The sequence below is a fragment of the Ctenopharyngodon idella genome, chromosome 16, assembly GCF_019924925.1.
Source record: "Ctenopharyngodon idella isolate HZGC_01 chromosome 16, HZGC01, whole genome shotgun sequence".
Lineage (NCBI taxonomy): Eukaryota > Metazoa > Chordata > Actinopteri > Cypriniformes > Xenocyprididae > Ctenopharyngodon > Ctenopharyngodon idella.
This window is the reverse complement of record NC_067235.1, coordinates 25,409,179-25,430,000: the sequence shown is the minus strand read 5'-3', so window position 1 is coordinate 25,430,000 and position 20,822 is coordinate 25,409,179. Positions and strand designations below refer to the sequence as shown.

The window sequence follows — 20,822 nt, the reverse complement described above, 5'->3', positions numbered from 1 at the left end:
CAAAAACTACAGAGAGGCCTACAGAGGTGGACACAGTGTCAATCAATTGATTATTTAATTTTATACATATAGATTTGCCAACCATAATGTTATATTTGTCCTTTCATTTTTAACCTGGCAGAGTGCTGTCTGCTCTTGCTCACTGGGCTGCTGTCTTTGGCGAGACTGATTATCTCCCCCTGCTGGCCTTCCCATTTGTCAAGCTTTTCCAGAACAATCCATTGATCTGCTTTGAAGTAGTGGCCACCGTCATTGGTAGGTAGTGTAAGACAGTAGTGTGGTGTTGGGTGATGTGCACTGGTCTCTTTGGCAGTGATTCAATTATTCGGTCCGTAGCTGAGAGACTTTTAAGTGTCTTGGATTGCTCTTTTGCAGTGAACTGGTGCCAACACTGGTTTGAGTATTTTCCCAACCCTCCGCTTAATGTGCTGAGCCTGGCTGAGAATGTGCTGGCCCATCATGATAAAGAGCTGCTTCAGCATTTTGTTGCCTGTGGTGTTACCTCACAGGTAAAAGACGTTGACACAAGTGTTTATATGACATAGACTTTGACTTGCAAATAATTTTATCTTGAAGCCAAAGATGATGAAACAAATGCCCTACACACTGTGCTTTTGCTCTCCAGTTGTATGTGTGGCCCCTTCTTGAGACCCTGTTCTCTGAGGTTCTGATGAGAGAAGAGTGGCTAAAACTGTTTGACAACGTTTTCTCAAATCATCCCTCGTTCCTTCTAATGGCTGTGGTTGCTTATGTCATCTGCTGCAGAGCACCACTACTGCTTTGTACTGATAAGAAGGACTTTGAGGTATAACTTTAGACATTTTTCTAATGTTTTTATGCTCACCACCCATTTGAATGAATTTTATGAAGAACAAATTTGGCTTATCAAGACAAGTTTATCCCATTCAGGGGTTTTATATATATATATATATATATATATATATATATTAGTGAAGTGACAGTGAAGACAGTAATCAGAAGTGACAGTAAAGATATTTATAATGTTACAAAAAATCTGTTTCAAATAAATGCTGTTCTTTTGAACTTTCTGTTTATCAAAGAATCCTGAAAAAGTTATCACAGTTTTCACAAAAATATTGAACTGTTTTCAACATTGATAATAATAAATGTTTCTCGAGCACCAAATCAGCATATTAGAATGATTTCTGAAGGATCATGTGACACTGAAGACTGGTGAAAATTCAGCTTTGCCATCACAGGAATACATTATATTTTAAAATGCATTCAAATTGAAAACAGTTATTTTAAATTGCAATCATATTTCACAATATTTCTGTTTTTACTGTATTTTTTATCTAATAATTGCAGCCTTGGTGAGCATAAAAGAATTCTTTCAAAAACATTAAAAAAATCTTTCTGACCCCAATCTTTTGAACAGTAATGTGTGTAAATATACTTATTAAATCTATTATTATTATTATTATTATTATTATTATTATTTATAACAAATGCATACATTACATACATTTCATTTATTTTGTTGAAATCTTTCCCAATGTAGTACTTTTTCCATCATCGGAATAGCTTGGACATTGGTGCTATGCTGAAGGAAACCTATCGGTTGATGGACAGCACCCCTCAAGATGTCCATCCTAGCTCTGCGCTGAGTGACTTTGAACCTCTGACACAGGGGCAGTACCCCATTTTCAACAAATACCCCACCTTCATAGTGGAGTACCAGTCCCAAGAACGTGAGAGGATCCGGCAACAAGAAGTGGAATATCTAAGGGAGAGGTGCTTTTATTTTATTTAGTTGTAATAGTGATATGGCTGGAGTATTTCATACTTGGCGCACCTTTTACAACAAGGTTTCTGCTTATGTTTGTCTATATAGACAGGAAGTTCAGCAGCTGCATGCTGAAGCGGTCAGACAGCAGGCTGAGTTTGAGGCCTGGTACAAACAGCAGGAGCTGCTACTGCAAGGAGAGGAGCAACGGAGAAGGATTCTACAAGAAGAGGAGAGTAAACTTGCACAGCAAAGAGCCAGGTAAATTTCCCTCCATATGTAGGATGTCTCACTATTGACTAAATTTAATTTTGCAGTTTCTCACATACAAAACTCACTTGACATAACTTGATGTGCTCAGATTGGCTGCTATGAAGCGTGAGCTGAAGGTGAAAGAACTCAATCTGATTGATTCTGCTAGAAGACGTTTTCTTAAGCACCAGCAGGATCAGCGCAGAATACAGCTCAAGAGACTTGATGACGAGATTCAGAGAAAGGTTGTTTGTTTTGTACTCGTTGCCACTTTACTTTTGATTATGTAACTGAAACAATCATATTACACTTCGGTTCAAAAGATCTTTTAAAGCTGCATTTATTTGATCAAAAATACAGTAAAAAGTAATATTGTGAAATATTATTACAATTTAAAATAACTGTTTTCTATTTTTGTATATTTTAAAATGTAAATTATTCCTGTGATGTTAAAGCTGAATTTTCAGCATCATTACTCCAGTCTTCAGTGTCACATGATCCTTCAGGAATAATTCCAATATGCTGATTTTGCTGCTCAAGAAACATTTCATATTAGTATCAATGTTGAAAACCGTTGTGCTTCTTAATATTTTTGTGGAAACCACATACTTTTTTCAGGATTCTTTGATGAATAGAAAGTTAGAAAGAACAGCATTTATTTGAAGAAACAATCTTTTGTAACATTATAAATGTCTTTACTGTCACTTTTGATCAATTTAATGCATCCTTGCTGAATAAAAGTAATAATTTTTTTTTTTTTTTTTTTTTTTTTCAAAACAAAAAATCTTACTGATCCAGAACTTTTAAATGGTAGTGTATGTTTCACAAAGTCTCTGTCAGACTAGAAAATGTATTTTAAGAAGTTTTAAGTATAATTTAGAAAGGCCAGGGTTGTGTAAAACGTTTTTGGCAGGTTCTTTACATTTATGTTGTACTTAGATGGCGCTGCGAGATCAGGAAACAGCAGCCGCTGTTCAAGATATAGAAGTGAGACAAATGGAGCTGGATGCCCAGAGACAACTGTTTGAACAGGTTGGCCACTATAAAAACTTCTCTTTTTTTTTTTTTTTTGGCAAATGTCGGCAAAATTGATGCACTAGGAGTGTCCGATCTTCCTTCAGAGTTTAGCTCCAACCTGCCCCAACACACCTACCTGGAAATGTATAGTAATCCTGATGACCTTGATTAGCTGGTTTAGGTGTGTTTAATTAGGGTTGCAATTTAACAGGAAGGTGGCCCTCTGTGAGCAGGTTCGGACACTCCTGAGATGTGCATATCCAAAGCTGATCATGATATGTTTGGCCTACTAGCAACTGGCTAAAGAGCAAGAGCGAGTGAGTCAAGAGGTGAGAGCAGAAGTGGATACGAGGAGACGCAGAGCTGAATTAGATGACTGTACATTTCAAAACCTCATTCAGACAGATGAAGATATCAGCCAGAAAAGCAAAAAGGTATGTCTCGCTACAGTTTTCATGAAGTGTATATGATTATCTTTGTCAGACATCTAACTCCACCCTGCTCCTTTTTCCTTTCTGCATTCCATTTTTCTCTTTAACAGACTTGTGATGAAACTAATTATGAGAATTCAAACTCTTTCAGGTGCTGGAAGAGTCTCTGGCAGAGGTGGGACAGATGGAAGTGGATGCTGATTGGCAGGCCGAGGTGATCAAGCGATTGGAAAAAGTGGAAGAGAGGCATGAGAAGCAAAGAGAGCGACTTGTGAACCTCAGCAAACAAACGTGTGCTAAAGAGGATGAAATCGTCCAACTAATGCTGGAAGTGGAGGGAAAGCAGGTGAGAATTTACATGTTACGGTTAGTGTAGTGATGTATGAAGCACAGCTCACTTTCAAGCCAAATTGCTTTCTGTTGGTCATCCGCGTGATCAACCCTCACACAAATTCCAGATCGTATGGATTCCTGTGGAAATGACTGGATTTTCCCAGTGAAAATTGATTGAATATTGTTAAATGTGACCACACTTTTAGTGTTACATTTAACGTAACATGTACACAAGATTCATAAGAAATGTAATCCAATTTCAATATAACATAAGACAGCCCAATGACATTATTTTGGTATGGTCTCAGTGGGATGATGTAGTAGCTAAACAAGCTGAACTGGAGGAGGAAAGACGGGCGGCCGCCACTGTTAATGCCCAACGGAGGTCACTTATCTCTCAGGAAACAGAAGAGACTGAGCAACATCATAGAAAACTGCAGAAGAGACTAGAGGATTCACTAAGTGAGTTAAGACAAAGAACTCTCCCAAAATGTAATAAAGGATTTATGATATGGCTACAGTTTTAATTTTACTTCCTTTTGAGGATCTAATCCATTTAAAGTGCCCCTATTATGCTATTTTAAAGGTTCCTCATTTTGTTTTAGAGGTACAATAGGTTTACATGCATCCAAAGTCAAAAAACACTTTCATTTTCTCATAATGTAGCGTCACCTCTTTTCTCACAGTTTCTGAAACACTTTGATAAAGGCCTCAGTCTCTCTAAACCCTTCTTTCCCAGAGCGTGCTCTGCTCTGATTGGTCAGATGGTAACCACTACTATTTATGTCAGAAATTTTAGCTCTGGAGGCTTCCTCAGCTCCAGTATACACATTGATACAAACAGTAACAATGCAATCAATCTCATCCTTTTAAAGTACATGCAAAGTGGATTTGCTTTCACAGTGCTGAAAAGCAAACTTCCAGGCATCAGCTACAACTACAGTGTTTGAGGGCAGGGCAAAATAGACTGCCAGCCAATGAATACAATAGGCTGGCATTATGCAAATTTGTTATAAACCTATGTAGGTTTGTTCAGGAATTAAGACTGGAATTACTGATGACTTGTTTCAGACAGTTCAAAATCTGTTCTTTCTTTTGGGAAACAATAGCGCCATTTATTGTGCACTTTGATCTTTGAAACTTTGCAGACCTTTTACATTCACAAACAACTAATAGATAATATCCGAAAAAGCATATTGGGGCACTTTAAATGATAGTCTGTTAAACTTAACACATGTTAACACAAGGTAATTGAGATATCTAGGGGTTGGTTTTCATCCCTCTAGGTGTATTGTGTGTTATGGAGATTGTTTTTGTGTGATTGTAGATCGTCAGAAGGAAAAGAGATTCCGATCTCCCTGCTCATCCAGAGGCTTTCTGCACAAGCCCCAGAGTGAGACCACCAACATTTCCTTGAACACTCAATCAGATGATTGCTGTGAGTATTATAAGTATAAACTGTGAGCTGCACTGTCATAACCAAACATAATGAAATAAAGTGGTAAGCAATAAAAGCTCTCTCTTCTTTGTGCGCTGCAATTTAGTTTCTTTAGATCGTGGCCGAGGGGAGCTCGACTCTAAGGAAAGGGAGCTGATGCAGGAAATCAGAGAACTAAGGACGAAATTAGCTGCCAGGGCCAGAGCGACTGATTTCATCTCACCCTCAACCAGCTCCATACACTCTCACTGATCACAGTGACCGCCAACACAGGACCAATGTGTGTGAGACCAGGCGCACATTAAAGAAGAGCTGAAAGAAAATGTTCTTAGACGACATGAGAATCCTGCACAGCTTATTGACACTAATCCTTGCTTTTAATATTTTGTAAATGTAATTTTTTTTAAGGTAAATGTCATTTGTATCATCTTTTTTCATGTTTTTGTATTTAAAAATGAAAAAATGTCTTTAGAATTTTAATAAAAATGTAATGAAATGTAGTTTAACCATTTCTAAGAGTATTTATTTACTTTTCATTTCATTTTCTGTGTAAACGTGGAAAACTCTTTGTGTGGACCTATGTTTGTTCCAGATAATGTAATGAATGTTATGTTTTAATATTTAATTTATGTTTTACTGAGGTAAAGCACTATTTGGGGTGGGTAAGTCTCTTATGCTTAACAAGTTTGCATTTATTTGGCAAAATACAGTACAGTTGTGGAAATTATATAATATCAATACTCTTTTCAGGATTCTTTAAGTAAAAAGTTCAAAAGAACATTTATTTGAACTAAAAATCTTTTACAACATTATAAACGTCTTTTGATGTTTTTAGTGCATCCTTACTGGAAAAAAAACAACAAAGCTACTTTACTGAAAATCTTAGGCTATGTTTCAAAAACTAGCGTGCCGCCCAACTAGACTGGATTAATTTTTTTTTTTTTTTGGGTACACTACAGACATTCGAACATTGTCTAGGTCTAGGACTTAGGTAGGCAGCTCACTGAGTTTTAGACCGCCATTTTTCAGACGACGAAGCGCTGCCCGCTGTTGCTGGGAGGCGTTTGTGACGTATCGGCATTGAGCACTTCCGGCTTTGGGTGCTGATGAGAATGAAGTGAACTGGTGATGCTTTGTGTTTTCATTTAGCTGTTGATGCTCATGTGTAGATTTAGCCTCTTATTTCAGCATTTACACGAAAGAGCGCAGCAGACTTTGCCCTGGTTGAATCGACATAAACAAGACGGTATAGTTCAATTATTACATTAAAAAATCATTTAGCCTAAGAGGCTTTGTTGCGGACTGCATTCAGTGCATTGATGCTTTCATTCATTGAAATGCAACGACAACCGTTTGTGAATGAACAGTATTGTGTATTTACTTTAATTCGCTGTTTAGTGTCTTGTGTTATAATTCTTGTCAGTCAAGTGCCTTTATGAACCAGAGTCACGTCATTTTTCTTTGCAGAATATTAGGTTAGTATGCAATTTGGTATAATGTAATTCATTTTCATCCACATCGATCTTTATTATTTTTGTGTACAGGATGTTCACCAAAGAGATTTTTAATTATTTTTTTATATTTTTAGTTTGTATTTATTTGCTCAGTTGATAATTTATTGCAGTTGTATTGTTGCATAGTTTGCTTTAAAATAAATCCTAAATTTCTCAATGTATTCTGTATTCATTTAGTTGTAGTCACAGTATTTTAGCTTGGACTGTGACTGTGTCCATTAGACTAATGGCCTTACACAGGCTGATCTTATCTGTATATGAACAAACAAAACTGGATGTATAACTTCATCCACTGAAATTTAGCAAAATGTAGACACAGAAAAGACCTTCACAAAATTTTAAAGCCAAAGCACATTCCCTGGATAGCCTCTAACGTGTTCCTCTTCGTTGAAAGTTTGTGTGACCTTATAGTTTATGTATTTTTGAAACATTACTAAACTTAAAATTAAAACTGTTCATACTATACATAGATTGAACAACACGAAGATGGCTGATAGAAGTGACCTGAAAGCTGAGCTTGAGCGCAAAAAGCAGCGCTTAGCCCAGATTCGAGAGGAGAAGAAAAGAAAGGAGGAGGAGAGAAAGAAGAAAGAGGTAAGTGCTGTTTTTGTTTGCTATAATTGCCATTTATCATTTTATCACCTGCAAATATTTGTTCTGTGATGCAGTCTGAGATGCTTCAGAGGACTGAGAATGTGTCAGAAGACTCTGACCTAGACAGAAAGAGAAGAGAGACAGAGGCTCTCCTGCAGAGCATTGGGATTTCACCAGAACCACCTTTAGGTATGTGATACAGAACATACAGCTGTCTGTGCATGTACATAATGTGTGTGAGATACATCTTTGTCAATGTGCATGGCACCTGCTTGAACGAAATGATGAAATGAATCATCAGGAGTCTTTATAATGCAAAAGAGTATGTTTTTATATATCTCACTCAGGAAGCTTTAGAGCTATATCCTATAGGGCTTCCCCCTACCCTTGTGAAAAAGAAGTACACTACTAGCATACTGTACTTTTGAAAAGAGTTATTAGTTATTATGGAAATAATAAACATTGAAAATGTTTGAGTGCAAACTGAATGTAATGTTTTTAGACTCTGAATTGCATGTTAATTGCAATCAAATAAAAATACAGTGCCACTTGAAAGTTTGTGAACCCCTTGCAGAATCTGTGAAAATTTGAAAAATTTTAACAAAATAAAAGAGATAATACAAAATGCATGTTATTTTTTATTTAGTACTGTCCTGAGTAAGATATTTTACATAAAAGATGTTTACATATAATTCACAAGACAAAAAATAGCTGAATTTATTAAAATGACCTCAGTCAAAAGTTTGTGAACCATTGATTCCTAATACTGTGTGTGGTTATCTGGATGATCTACGACTGTTTTTTTTTTTTTTTTTTGTGATGGTTGTTCATGAGTCTCTTGTTTGCTCTGAGCAGTTAAACTGAGCTCTGTTCTTCAGAAAAAATCTCCAGGTCCTGCAGATTCTTCAGATTTCCAGCATCTTTTGCATATTTGAACCCTTTCCAGCAGTGACTGTATGATTTTGAGATCCATCTTTCCACACTGAGGACAACTGAAGGACTCAAACACAGCTATTAAAAAAGGTTCAAACATTCACTGATGCTCCAGAAGGAAACACGATGCATTGAGAGTCAGGGGTGAAAACTTTTGAACAGGATGAAGATGTCCAAATTTTTCTTATTTTGTTTAAATATCAATTTTCTTCATTTGGTACTGCCCTTTGGAAGCAACAGAAGATACCTACATGTTTCCCAGAGACAAATTAAGTACAATTTACCTTGATCTTCAAATTCAAAAAGTTTTCTTAATGCATCGTGTTTCCTTCTGGAGCATCAGTGAATGTTTGAACCTTTTTTAATAGTTGTGTTTGAGTCCTTCAATTGTCCTCAGTGTGAAAAGACGGATCTCAAAATCATACAGTCACTGCTGGAAAGGGTTCAAATATGCAAAAAATCCTTGAAATCTGAAGAATCTGCAAGGACCTGGAGGATTTTTCTGAAGAACGCTGGGCAATTTAACTGCTCAGAACAAACAAGAGACTCATGAACAACCATCACAAAACAAAAAAAACAGTCGTAGATCATCCAGATAACCACACACAGTATTAGGAATCAATGGTTCACAAACTTTTAAATGGGGTCATTTTAATAAATTCAGCTATTTTTTTGTCTTGTGAATTATATGTAAACATCTTATATGTAAAATATCTTACTCAGGACAGTACTAAATAAAAAATAACATGCATTTTGTATTATCTCTTTTATTTTGTTAAAATTTTTCACATTTTCACAGATTCTGCAAGGGGTTCACAAACTTTCAAGTGGCACTGTATATTATAGTTATAATTTATATTAAATGCAGTTAGCAGAATGTTAGAGATTTTTTTTTTTTTTTTACCCACTTAAGTATGACTTTATTACTTTTATATGTAATTTCATAATTCTGTTGTCTTTGAAATATGTTTAACATGTACTGCCAAGCATGTATTGTAATCAAAATCTACTTTATTGTAATTTCTATTAACTTGTATGGCATGTATTTAAATATATTTGTAATTATGCATTTGTAATCAGTGTTGGAAATGGTCAAGATTCACAGGGGGGATTATAGTTGGGGACATATTTTATATTTTTAAACCATAGATGCAGAAAATCGCACTCTATTTATGTATGAAATTTGCATAGCGTTTGGAGGCTATAACGTGAATAAAAGATGGAAAACCTCTACATTTTGAACTGGAACTCTGAGTCCCCCCCATTTCCAGTCCTGTTTGTAATGATGAGGTTGCAATTTAGTACATATCAAATATATTAACTTTAAAATAAAAATAAAATAACACACTATAGTTAAATTTATATTCAAGTACTTTACTTATGCTTTAGTATGTTAGTCAACACATCAAAATAAGTGTACTTTAAGTACATATAAGTGACCTTTTATTTTATTAATATGTTATCTGCAAGTACAGTTTTTTTTTTAATTGTACTTTTATTTGTAGTACACTACAAGTATACATTCAATACAATTAAGCACACTTCTTTCTTTCAAGGGTATGGTTCATTTTGGACTGATTTTTGCTGTTTTATAGATAAAGGGCATGTCGCTTTGGCCTGTATTTGAGTCCTACCATTTTTTTTTATCTTCTGCGCAGGAATGGCTTGTGTCCTCATTAGAATTTTTGCTAGATGTAAATTTATTGCTAAGTTAGGTAATGAATTCATCTCCAAAACAATTATTACTTTTATTATATGAATATAAAGAAGTTACCTCAGTATTTAATAATCAGTTTATTAAACTCCTGTCTTTTACACTGTGGCTGTACTTGAACTAGACTTCACTGTGACAAACTCTATAAATAGATTTATAAGATGATATTCCATGTAAAGTTGTAATTATCATAAATCTGAAGATAATATGATTAATAATATCAAAATTCTAACATTTTAGAGAAAAGTGAAATTCGCTTGACAATCTCTCCTGTTGTTTTTCCTTTTGGATTTTTTTCTCTTTGATTTGACCATTTCAATCCATTCTGTTCATTTTGATTTGCCTGTGTCTGCCACTGCTGGCCATCAGTGCAGCCACTGCAGCTTTTAACATGGGATACCTGTTATTTTCATTATTTAGTCCCAACCCCTATGTCTCCCTCTTCGCAATCAGTGAGCCCGCCCAGTGAAACTGGAAGTCAAGAGTCCATAGATGGAGGGACGGTGGGAAGGTATGAAATCTGCATGATTGTACATCAGACTATATCTCAACTTTTAAACCATTTTGAAATACTTCTATATATTTATTTATTTATATATGGATGTATGTGGAAGTAGTGTTTTAATGCAAGGGTTTTCAAAGAGGGTTCTAGGTGGTCTGTGGCAAATTTTTATATTTAAACTATTTATTTTTAGGAATATTTTTAGAATGATCAAAGTTTACAGGAAAAATATAAAAAAATATTCATTGTTAATTTCTCTTCAGGTTTATACATCTAACAATATTCTAATAATGGGTAGGAAAAATACAATACAAATAGTCAGAATATTTCATTATAGTAACCATTTAAAAGCCAGTTATTTCATTTTGCACATCATATGTTTTTCTCATACAGTATAAGAGGCTTTTTATAAATATCATATATTTAACTAATTTCATATTTTTAGAAAAGTGTCCCTTACAATGTGATCATCACATTTGGAGGTCCTTTGGCATCAAAAGCTTTGAAAATTCCTATTTTAAAGGATGTTGTGAGCTTTGAGGCTGATCGCAGTTTAATTTATATATCTATAATTTGCTCATACATTCTTATCAAGACATCAGACAAATTTACTATAGTATGGTTGATTTAGAGAATTTATATATTTTATGAAAAATTATTTGAAGGACATTTGATTTGATTAATTTCAGGGAAGTTTAGCGTTATTTCTTAGGTCAAAATATTGTGGCTATTTATTTTTTGATATTTTTATTTTATTTAAATTTATTTATTATATTTTTATATAAGAATTTCCCTTACGACTAAGTCTGATGTTTTTCCTTTTCCCTATATCTTTGATGGGGACATCAGATATCGGTAAGAAGTGTTGATGTTGTCATTGTTAGGTCCTGGCATTTGTTGATGCATCACCCATCAGTGGATGTGGTTCTGTTGTAGCTGTTTAAGAGTATGGTGCCAAAATCTATATGTGATTTAATTTCAAGAGACAGTATGTTATCTCATGTAATCAAGCATGAAAGAGGGTTATGCACTGCTGGTGAAGCTGCAGAACCTAATCATGCATGCTCTTGGTCTCATCCCTCCTAACCATTGATGTATTCTTCCGATCTCTCTAGGACGTTGCAATGGGACACCGACCCCTCAGCTCTTCAGCTTCTTGCAGATTCTGTTCATGGGTGAGACTGCCACCTCAAATATGAGGAAACACTCAGTCTCAACAGAGAAATTTAGAATAAAAGCCTAAAGGTGCAGTCACATTTACCATTGCGAGGCAAAATTTTGTGCAATTGAGAGTTTCATGTAAGGGCGAAAAAGCTCACCTCACAGATTTCGCTCACGTTCAAGCTGGTCATGCGAATTTGCCGCGCTGACCAACAGAAAGCTGCTTGGTTTGAAAATGACTTCTCTGTGAGCAGTGCTACATACATCACCACACTATTGACAATGGACCTTTTTTTGCATGCAAAATTGCATTAATGTGACCGCACCTTAAAGGGTTAGTTCACCCAAAAATGAAAATTCTGTCATTAATTACTCACCCTCATGTCGTTTCACATCCGTAAGACCATCTTCGGAACACAAATTAAGATATTTTTGATGAAATCTGAGAGGTTTCTGAACCACACATAGGCAGCAACGTCATTGCACCTTTTAAGGTCCAGAAAGGTAGTAAAGACATTGTTAAAATAGTTTATGTGACTACAGTGGTTCATGATGTTAATGTTAATGTTATGAAGCAACGAGAATAGTTTTTGTGCGCAAAAAACAAAACAAAAATAATGACTTTATTCAACAATTTCTTCTCTTCCCTGTCATTCTCCTACGCTGTTTACATTGTATAGACAGTGCAGAGCTTCCATGTTCTACGCCAGAACGCTGACTCATTATTGGCCGGCTCCTGAGTCAGCATCACACGCATGCGTTGTGCTGCTTACATGTACAGCGTTGGCCAATGCTGAGCCGGCGTTCTGACGTAGAACAGAAGAAATTGTTGAATAAAGTCCTTATTTTTGTTTTGTTTTTGTGCACAAAAAGTATTCTCGTTGTTTCATAACATTAAGGTTGAACCACTGTGGTCACATGGACTATTTTAACAATGTCTTTACTACCTTTCTGGGCCTTAAAAGGTGCAATGACGTTGCTGCCCATGTGTGGTTCAGAAACCTCTCGGATTTCATCAAAAATATCTTCATTTGTGTTCCGAAGATGAATGAAGCTCTTACAGGTTTGAAATGACATGAGAGAGAGAAATTAATGACAGAAAATTCATTTTTGGGTGAACTAACCCTTTAAGGCTTTAGTAGGATTAAGTAACTGATGCTTTCAGGTAGTCCAAGCCAAAAAAAAAAAAAAAAACATTAAAATGTTCTCATTTTGGCTTGATTTCTTAGGTGCAAGATGCATAGGCTTGGAGCATCAAAAATTGTTCAGATTGATTTCATGCCAAAAGAACTGGTGACATACTCCAAAGAGACGCAGACCCCTGTCGCATCTGATCAGCCTGAGGGTAAAGAGCTGTTTTTATTTCTATATTATAATTAAGATTCCAACATTCCATACATATGAAACTGAATATAATGGCTTTGCCCACAAAACAAATGCCATTACACTCATCTCACCTATTACAGTGTTCCCAAAAATGTCTGTTTTCCACAGAGGAGGAGGATGAGGAGCTGTCAGTGCCCAAATCTGAGCCGGTGTCACAGCAGCTAGAAGAGGAGAAGCCTCAGGAGGCTGAAGAAGGCAAGAACAAAAAAAAAGAAAGTAATACATTTATAGGAAATGTAACATCATACAGAGCTGTAAGAATATTTGTTTTTTAGTTCATCCTAGAGAACTCACCAACGAGGAGAAAGAGCAGATTGTTCATTCAGAGGATTTCCTGTTTTTCTTCGACCGAAGCATCCGTGTAGTGGAGCGAGTGCTGGCCGAGGATACGGACATTTTCTTTGACTACAGTGGGCGAGATATGGAGGACAAAGAAGGGTCAGAGCAGAGGCTTATATAACAGTCAAACATACACAGATTCCCACATGAATACAGAAAAGTTATTCATTAGATGGTACCAGAAGGGTCTGTTTAACCTAATGTAGGATGATGGTGGTTTAATGGTTTGAAATCAGGTTTAATGAGGTGACCCAGAAACTCAAGTGTTGCACTCAACTTCAAGTGACTCCTGGGAAACTTACTGTAAATTGCTTTTGGATGATTGTACCAGAATGCAAAGGTTTGTTTTGTTATCAGGGACATGCAAGCCGGATCAAACTTGTCTTTTAATCGACATTTCTATGATGAGCATTGGTCTAAACATCGAGTCGTCACTTCCCTGGATTGGTCACCACAGGTACTTTATTAATAAGAACTTTAGTTAACTTTAAAATTGCATTAATATAAGCAATGTGTTAGTCACAAATATAACGCTCTCAATGTACTTTTTGCAGTATCCTGAATTGCTAGTGGCCTCGTACAACACTAATGAGGATGCGCCTCATGAGCCAGATGGAGTTGTGCTGGTCTGGAATATGAAGTTTAAGAGGACGACCCCTGAGTACATATTCCACTGTCAGGTTTGAATTCCCATTGCTCCCAATTAAAAACCTTGAATACCTGGATGTTGTTCCTTTCGGCTGCATTTCAATATACTTTAATAACATTTTTTATTATACATCGAGCATGCGTGTGAGTAATCAAGTTTTAATGAAAAGGCCTGAATCTAAATTGAATTTATATTATTAAAAAACACAAACAATAGAGCTCAACTTTCGGATGTTGTCTGCGTCATTAATGCACATCATTCTGTGTTTGCGCTGATGTCACTGATAAATTAGCTCTTATTGTTCAGTTTATTGCCTGTATGCTCCCTTTGTTCAAATCGACCTTGATGGAGGGCGAGCTGACGTCCTCTATGCCAAAACATTAAACGTAGCAAAGGAAATTCAAAATTGGCACAAGTAATTACTAATGCATTTTATGGCTTTCCCCTGTAGTCCTCAGTGATGTCAGTTGGCTTTGCTCAGTTTCATCCCAACCTGGTGATCGGAGGCACTTACTCAGGACAGATAGCACTGTGGGACAATCGAAGTCACAGGAGGACCCCAGTGCAAAGGACACCCCTGTCTGCAACCGCACACACTGTAAGAGCACCGATTACAGATTAAAAATATATATATATATATACACTAACTTTCAAAAGTTTGGTGTCGATAAGAAGTCTCTTATGCCATCAAAGCTGCATTTATTTGATCAAATATACAATAAAAACTGTAATATTGTGAAATATTATTACAATTTTAAATTATTTTATATGTTATTTATATATTATTTTATATACTTATTTATATATATTATTTTAATATATTTTAACATTTTATTTGTTCCTGTATAAAGCTGAATTTTCAGCATCATTACTGCAGTCTTCAGTGTCACATGATCCTTCAGAAATCATTCTAATATGCTGATTCGGTGCTCAATGTTGAAAACAGTTGTGCTGCTTAAAGGGTTAGTTCACCCAAAAATTAAAATTCAGTCATTAATTACTCACCCTCATGTCGTTCCAAACCCGTAAATCCTCATTCATCTTCAGAACACAAATTAAGATATTTTTGATGAAATCCAAGAGGTATATGATTCGTTCATAGACAGCAATTTAATCGACACTTTCAAGGTCCAGAAAGGTACTAAAGACATCGTTAAAACAGTCGACGTGACTGCAGTGGTTCAACCTTCATTTTATGAAGAGACGAGAATGCTTTTTGTGCGCAAAAATAATGACTTTATTCAACAATCTCTTCTCTTGCCTGTCATTATCCTTACGCAGTCGCTGCAGTAAGCACAGGGAAGGCTTCCAGTGTTTACGTCTGAATGCGGCTCAGTATTGGTCAAAGCTGCACACGTGAGCAGCACAACGCATGCGTGTGATGCTGACGCAGGACCCAACCAATAATGAGTCGGCGTTCTGACGTAGAACCTGGAAGCGCTGTAAACAACATATGAGAATGACACAGAAGAGAAGATATTGTTGAATAAAGTCATTATTTTTGTTTTGTTTTTGCGGACAAAAAGTATTCTTGTCTCTTCATAAAATGAAGGTTGAACCACTGTAGTCACGTCGACTTTTTTAACGATGTCTTTAGTACCTTTCTGGACTTTAAAAGTGGTGATTAAATTGCTGTCTATGGACAAGTCATATACCTCTTGGATTTCATCAAAAATATCTTAATTTGTGTTCTGAAGATGAACGAAGGTCTTACAGGTGTGGAACGACGTGAGGGTGAGTAATTAATGACTGAATTTTCTTTTTGGGTGAACTAATAAAAAATATTTTTGTGGAAACCGTGATACATTTTTTCAGAACAGAAAAAGAACAGCATTTATTTAAAATAAAAATATTTTGTAACCTTCGAAATGTCTTTATTGTCACTTTAGATTAATTTAATCCATCCTTGCTGAATAAAAGGATTAATTTCTTAAAAAAAATCTTAGTTACCCCAAACTAGTCTATTTAAATATATATATTTAAAATTATTATATTTAAAAATATTATATTATATTATATACAGATAATGTCATATAATAGTTATAGAATAATACTGTAATATAATACTAGTATATATGATATGCCTTCTGTGTGCTGAAAAACAGGTTACATGTAACCTAATTCAGTGTGATGGTGGTTTAATGGTTAATAATCTGAGCTGGAAAAAAAAAAAAAAAAAAAGGTTTGCCAGGTCAATGAGGTGACCCAGAAAGGGAGTCGTACTCAACCCAAAGATATTCCTGACAGACTTTCTGTTATTGTAACTTGCAAAATGCATCGGATGTGAAGTTTTTTCTTTTTTCATTATGTGGCTAAACAATCCCTTATTTGTTTTGGGAAAATAGCCTTATCATTTCCTCTCCTTAAAATAATATAATTGTCAAAACTGTCACATATATTATGGATTTTATTACTCATACGATGTGTTATCTTACCAATTTATTGCAGCATCCTGTATACTGTGTGAATGTGGTCGGAACACAAAATGCCAACAACCTGATCACAGTATCCACAGATGGCAAGATGTGCTCCTGGAGTCTGGACATGCTCTCACAGCCTCAGGTGTCCAGATATAACTCATTTAGACAGATTGAATTATTGTCATTTCAGATTTGACTGATGTAGAACAATGCATTACATATCTGTTGTTACTCACAGGAGAGTATGGAGCTGATCTACAACAAGTCAAAGCCTGTGGCAGTCACTTGCATGGCCTTCCCTGCAAGCGACGTGAATAACTATGTGGTAGGAAGTGAAGAGGGTACCGTTTACACAGCATCCCGCCATGGGAGGTCAGTAATTCCCGTAACAGAACACATTATACACCTGCACACTCAGTATGATTGAAAATTCTTTTTATTCTTGGACGGCCTAATCCAAGTGATGTCTTGCCTTTCCTTCTGCTTTAATAACAGATTTTCATATTTGGGTCAACTGTTCTTTTAATAATATCTATGAATATTAAAAACACTTTCTGAAAAGCAACTATTACCTTGAACTTGTTTAACTTGTGCCATGCAGTAAGGCTGGTATTGGTGAAATGTTCGATGGGCATCAAGGTCCTGTGACTGGAATCAGCTGCCATAACTCTGTGGGCCCAGTTGACTTCTCCCATCTCTTTACTACTTCCTCATTTGACTGGACAGTCAAACTGTGGTCAACCAAAGTAAGAGTTGTTTTGGAACTTCTGTTGCTCTAAATGTATTTTGATCATTTAGCATTATATAAATATAACTATTTTATCTCTCTGACAGCATAACAAGCACCTCTATTCTTTTGAAGACAATGCAGACTATGTGTATGATGTCATGTGGTCTCCAGTGCATCCAGCGCTCTTTGCTACAGTCGATGGGAATGGTCGCCTGGACCTCTGGAATCTCAACAACTACACAGAGGTCAGGCCACCGCAGCTCATCATTATATGACATTATTTACTCAGTCATTCTGTTTTCTGTATTATTAAGAACATTAATTACATACGTTTATTAATATTAGTGTAAGAGGACCCCCTACTTGGGGCAAGAACCCCAAGGGTAAACCCGGAATAAACTTTTCCCAGATGTCATCTGATTTTTTTTTTTCTTTTCTTTTTTTCGTATCATTAATGTAAAAATGCTGGGTTGTTTCAACTCAACTTTGGGTCAAATATGGACAAACCTAGATTTTGGGTTAAATTTTATGTATGTTCAAAAGTTTGAGGTAAGATTTGTTTTTTGTGTGTTTTTGAGTCTTTTATGGCTGCATTTATTTGATTAGAAATACAGTTAAAAAAAAAAATTAATATTATTACAATTTAAAATAACTATTTTCTATTTTAATACATTTTATATTTATTCCTGTGATGGCAAAGCTGAATTTTCAGCAGCCACATGATCCTTCAAAAATCATTCTAATATGCTGCTTAAGAAACATTTCTTACTACAGTTGTGCTGCTTAATGTTTTTGTAAATTGATACCTTTTTTTTTTAGGATTCTTTGATGAATAGAAAGGTCAAAAGAACAGAATTATTATTTGAAATAGTATTTTTTTGTAACAATGTAAGTCTTAATGTCACTTTTGAATACAAGTATTCAATTAAAAAAATTATACTGACCTCAAACTTTTGAATGGTATTGTAAATGTAATTTGATTTCAAGCAATTATAAATGCAATTTAATTATTTATTTAAATAACGACAAATCAAATGGCAGAATTTCAGTCAGAAAGATACATTTGAATTACACTATATGTAAGCAATAAGGTACGAGAGGCTGTGCTGTATCGTGAATAGCCGTGAAGCCGTGACTTATTCACGATACAGCACTAGCCTCGAGTACCTTATTGCTTTTATAAAACGGTTACCACACAATACAAATATTAAAGTCAAAAATATGTATCAATGCAACTTTCATGAAGTGAACTTTCACTAAAGCCTTCCTTCCACCAGAAAAAATAGTCCCTGACCATGAACAGCAACAGAAGTTACATTATTACGCCATTAGATGGCAGCAAAGACTGTCTTTATGAGTGTGTCAGTCAGTAGCGAAGACTTTTGTATTGAAAAGACTGAATTGTTGTGAACACGGAACAAGACGCAACTGACAAATGCTTTGACTAGCGCTGTCAGTCACGGGAAAACCCCTTAACTGTTAAAAGGACAAGATAATACATCGGACATTTAAACAGATTTCTTATTATGAACATAGGACTGACCTGAAGGAAAATGCTAAATCTGAATGCAGGTAATAAACTCGCTCACTCGATTTCTTTCTCACAACACTCTTCTACATAATACAGTAAGCTTCAATGAACAATATCAACTGAGAACATAGTTTACGTTGCTAAGAGTGGTTGATAAGGGTGTTGTGTAGTGATACACAGAACCATTGGGTGAAGCGGTCATAGCCGTGTTTTATTGTGAATAAAACACGGCTATTGACCAATCAGAATCAAGGACAGGAACTAACCATTTTATAAAATTCTATAAATTATATACGGGCTGATTTTCACTTCAGAAAACAATTTTAGATGAATTACTACAAATCCTCCATCAGCAAATAGACATAAAAACCTGTAATATCCAACATAAAGTAAATTCACAGATCACTACTATTTATGAAAAAAAAAAGAGAGATAATTTAAACTCTAAACAGTTTAGCTGGAATAAATCTAATAAATTTGTAAACTTATGTGACACCCTGATGAAGGCAATACCAGCCGCAACGTGTAGGTGTGCAGTCTGTATGTGTCACCTATTTTTAAGATTTAGCAAAGATGAAATAAAGGATTTTTAAAATAGTTTTTTACATGATTCGAGTGCCTTGGATTATCCATAAGTTTACAAGTTGAATTATCCCTTGCATCCAAAGAGCACCGAGACGGAACACACACCCCGTGCAGCACTTCTTTGGCACTGTTTTGCTTTGATAAATCTAATAAATGTTTGTGTTAACATAAAAGTCAACATTAATAAGAGCATAACCATTCAATAAATGTGTTAAGATGAGATTTAGTGACATCTATTGTCAAGAACAAAAATAAAGCTGATGTGTGAAGGGGGGCATTTTACCTCATCGTATTTGCATGCAAATTGCCGTTACCTTAAATTTGTCTGCTTGAACTAAATTAGATGAATCATGTTTCCACACAATGTTATTACATTTACATTCCAAAACAAGTTTTCTGTGTGTACCAGGTGCCATCGGCAAGTGTGACCGTGGAGGGAGGATGTGCCCTGAACCAGGTCAGATGGGCATCAGGGGGCAGAGAGGTGGCAGTGGGTGATTCAGAGGGCCGTGTTTGGATCTATGATGTGGGAGAGGTATAATAACACCTACATCATGAGTACATGAACAAGTCATTCTCTAATATTTGGATGAATTAGAAATATTTGCACTCGTAGTCAAATACACAGACAGATCAAACTATGTGCAAATTTCAACAGTTACTAATTCTGTTCTACCGGTAAGATGTGATGCAGAAGTTGGTTGTATCTCTATTTTAGCAGTTGGCCGTGCCACATATAGATGACTGGAGCAAATTTGCCCGTACGCTCATGGAGATTCGTGCAAACCGAGGGGATGGAGAGGAAGAAGGTGCGTTGGAGCTGCCTGCCTGAGACAGACCCAAATACATTCAGTGAGAAACAAGTAAAGATACGCTGAAACAGATGCTTGATGTAAGTCAGTGAATCACGCATCCACGCTGCTGTGATCGCAGGTTTTTTTTATTTTGCCTACAAAAGTCTATTTATAGCATGGGTGTTAATTAGCAATAACTCCTGTTCCAGTGCTAATAGTTAATTCCAGAACACACACACAGGTGAAGAAATGAATGAGCTTGAGCTAATGTATATCTATGGCTTGCAGTGACTATAATAGGAGTGAGCCTGTGATCATACTGTATCATACTGAATGACAACTGTCAACTTATTTTACAAATGTGAAAGTACAGGGTCATGTTGTGATACATGGAGAATGTATTGACCATTATGTAAAAATGTATTGTAGCAAAGCTTATGAATGTGACTTTCTTTGACCTTTAACGTTGTATGTGTGTATAATTTAATACCAACTGGAGCATAAAAGCAACTGTAAAGTGTGAACTTACAATAAAAGTTGTGTTTTAATCTTCATTTGAGCAGTTATTTGTCCAAATTGCGGGGTTATGTGTGATAAAAAGTTTGTATATCGATGTCATATTATTCCACGATGTTTTCGTGGCATTAAACCTTTAATCTTTGATCACAATGACAACAGATTCCTTGTCATCCATGGTTTTTTTCCTCCATCATCAGCAACTTTCATGGACGCACACGGCCGCACGTAGAAGG

General features: G+C 35.7%; 2 protein-coding genes across 6 annotated transcripts in view; both read left to right on the top strand.

The window, feature by feature from the left end:
- The window catches only part of tbc1d31 (TBC1 domain family, member 31), a 10,429-nt gene extending 4,711 nt beyond the window's left edge, over positions 1-5,718 (top strand). For 2 of the 3 annotated variants that reach the window (XM_051864348.1, XM_051864347.1), the window contains 13 exons: positions 1-26; positions 122-255; positions 376-509; positions 626-805; positions 1,523-1,755; positions 1,856-2,008; positions 2,109-2,244; positions 2,939-3,031; positions 3,310-3,450; positions 3,599-3,793; positions 4,089-4,242; positions 5,108-5,218; positions 5,325-5,718. The exon at positions 1-26 is cut by the window's left edge and continues 121 nt beyond it. In XM_051864348.1, coding sequence (XP_051720308.1) covers positions 1-26; positions 122-255; positions 376-509; positions 626-805; positions 1,523-1,755; positions 1,856-2,008; positions 2,109-2,244; positions 2,939-3,031; positions 3,310-3,450; positions 3,599-3,793; positions 4,089-4,242; positions 5,108-5,218; positions 5,325-5,470 — 1,836 coding nt within the window. In that variant the 3' untranslated portion in view covers positions 5,471-5,718. The remainder of the gene's footprint in view (positions 27-121; positions 256-375; positions 510-625; positions 806-1,522; positions 1,756-1,855; positions 2,009-2,108; positions 2,245-2,938; positions 3,032-3,309; positions 3,451-3,598; positions 3,794-4,088; positions 4,243-5,107; positions 5,219-5,324) is intronic. The other variant, XM_051864349.1, reaches the window with a different exon arrangement.
- A 146-nt stretch (positions 5,719-5,864) lies between these two features.
- On the top strand, positions 5,865-20,624 carry dync1i1 (dynein, cytoplasmic 1, intermediate chain 1). Of its 3 annotated transcripts, none has more exons than XM_051864353.1 (17): positions 5,865-6,464; positions 7,203-7,326; positions 7,401-7,515; positions 10,427-10,484; positions 11,591-11,650; positions 12,866-12,981; positions 13,131-13,217; positions 13,298-13,460; positions 13,719-13,818; positions 13,916-14,041; positions 14,462-14,608; positions 16,459-16,572; positions 16,669-16,802; positions 17,032-17,176; positions 17,265-17,405; positions 19,686-19,811; positions 19,995-20,624. In XM_051864353.1, exons 2-17 carry the CDS (start codon positions 7,219-7,221, stop codon positions 20,106-20,108), a joined length of 1,854 nt encoding a protein of 617 aa, XP_051720313.1. In that variant the 5' UTR covers positions 5,865-6,464; positions 7,203-7,218; the 3' UTR covers positions 20,109-20,624. The 3 variants fall into 3 exon arrangements, with proteins under 3 accessions (XP_051720313.1, XP_051720312.1, XP_051720311.1); XM_051864352.1 differs by having other exon boundaries at positions 10,394-10,484; XM_051864351.1 differs by having other exon boundaries at positions 10,343-10,484.
- The last annotated feature ends 198 nt before the right edge of the window (positions 20,625-20,822 follow it).

Bases quoted from the DNA above. Each gene is read 5' to 3' on its own strand.
- dync1i1 (XM_051864351.1), top strand. From the start codon at position 7,219: ATGGCTGATAGAAGTGACCTGAAAGCTGAGCTTGAGCGCAAAAAGCAG. The intron at 12,982-13,130 runs GTAAAGAGCTGT...TGTTTTCCACAG, and splicing joins CGCATCTGATCAGCCTGAGG to AGGAGGAGGATGAGGAGCTG. The intron at 13,819-13,915 runs GTACTTTATTAA...TACTTTTTGCAG, and splicing joins CCCTGGATTGGTCACCACAG to TATCCTGAATTGCTAGTGGC.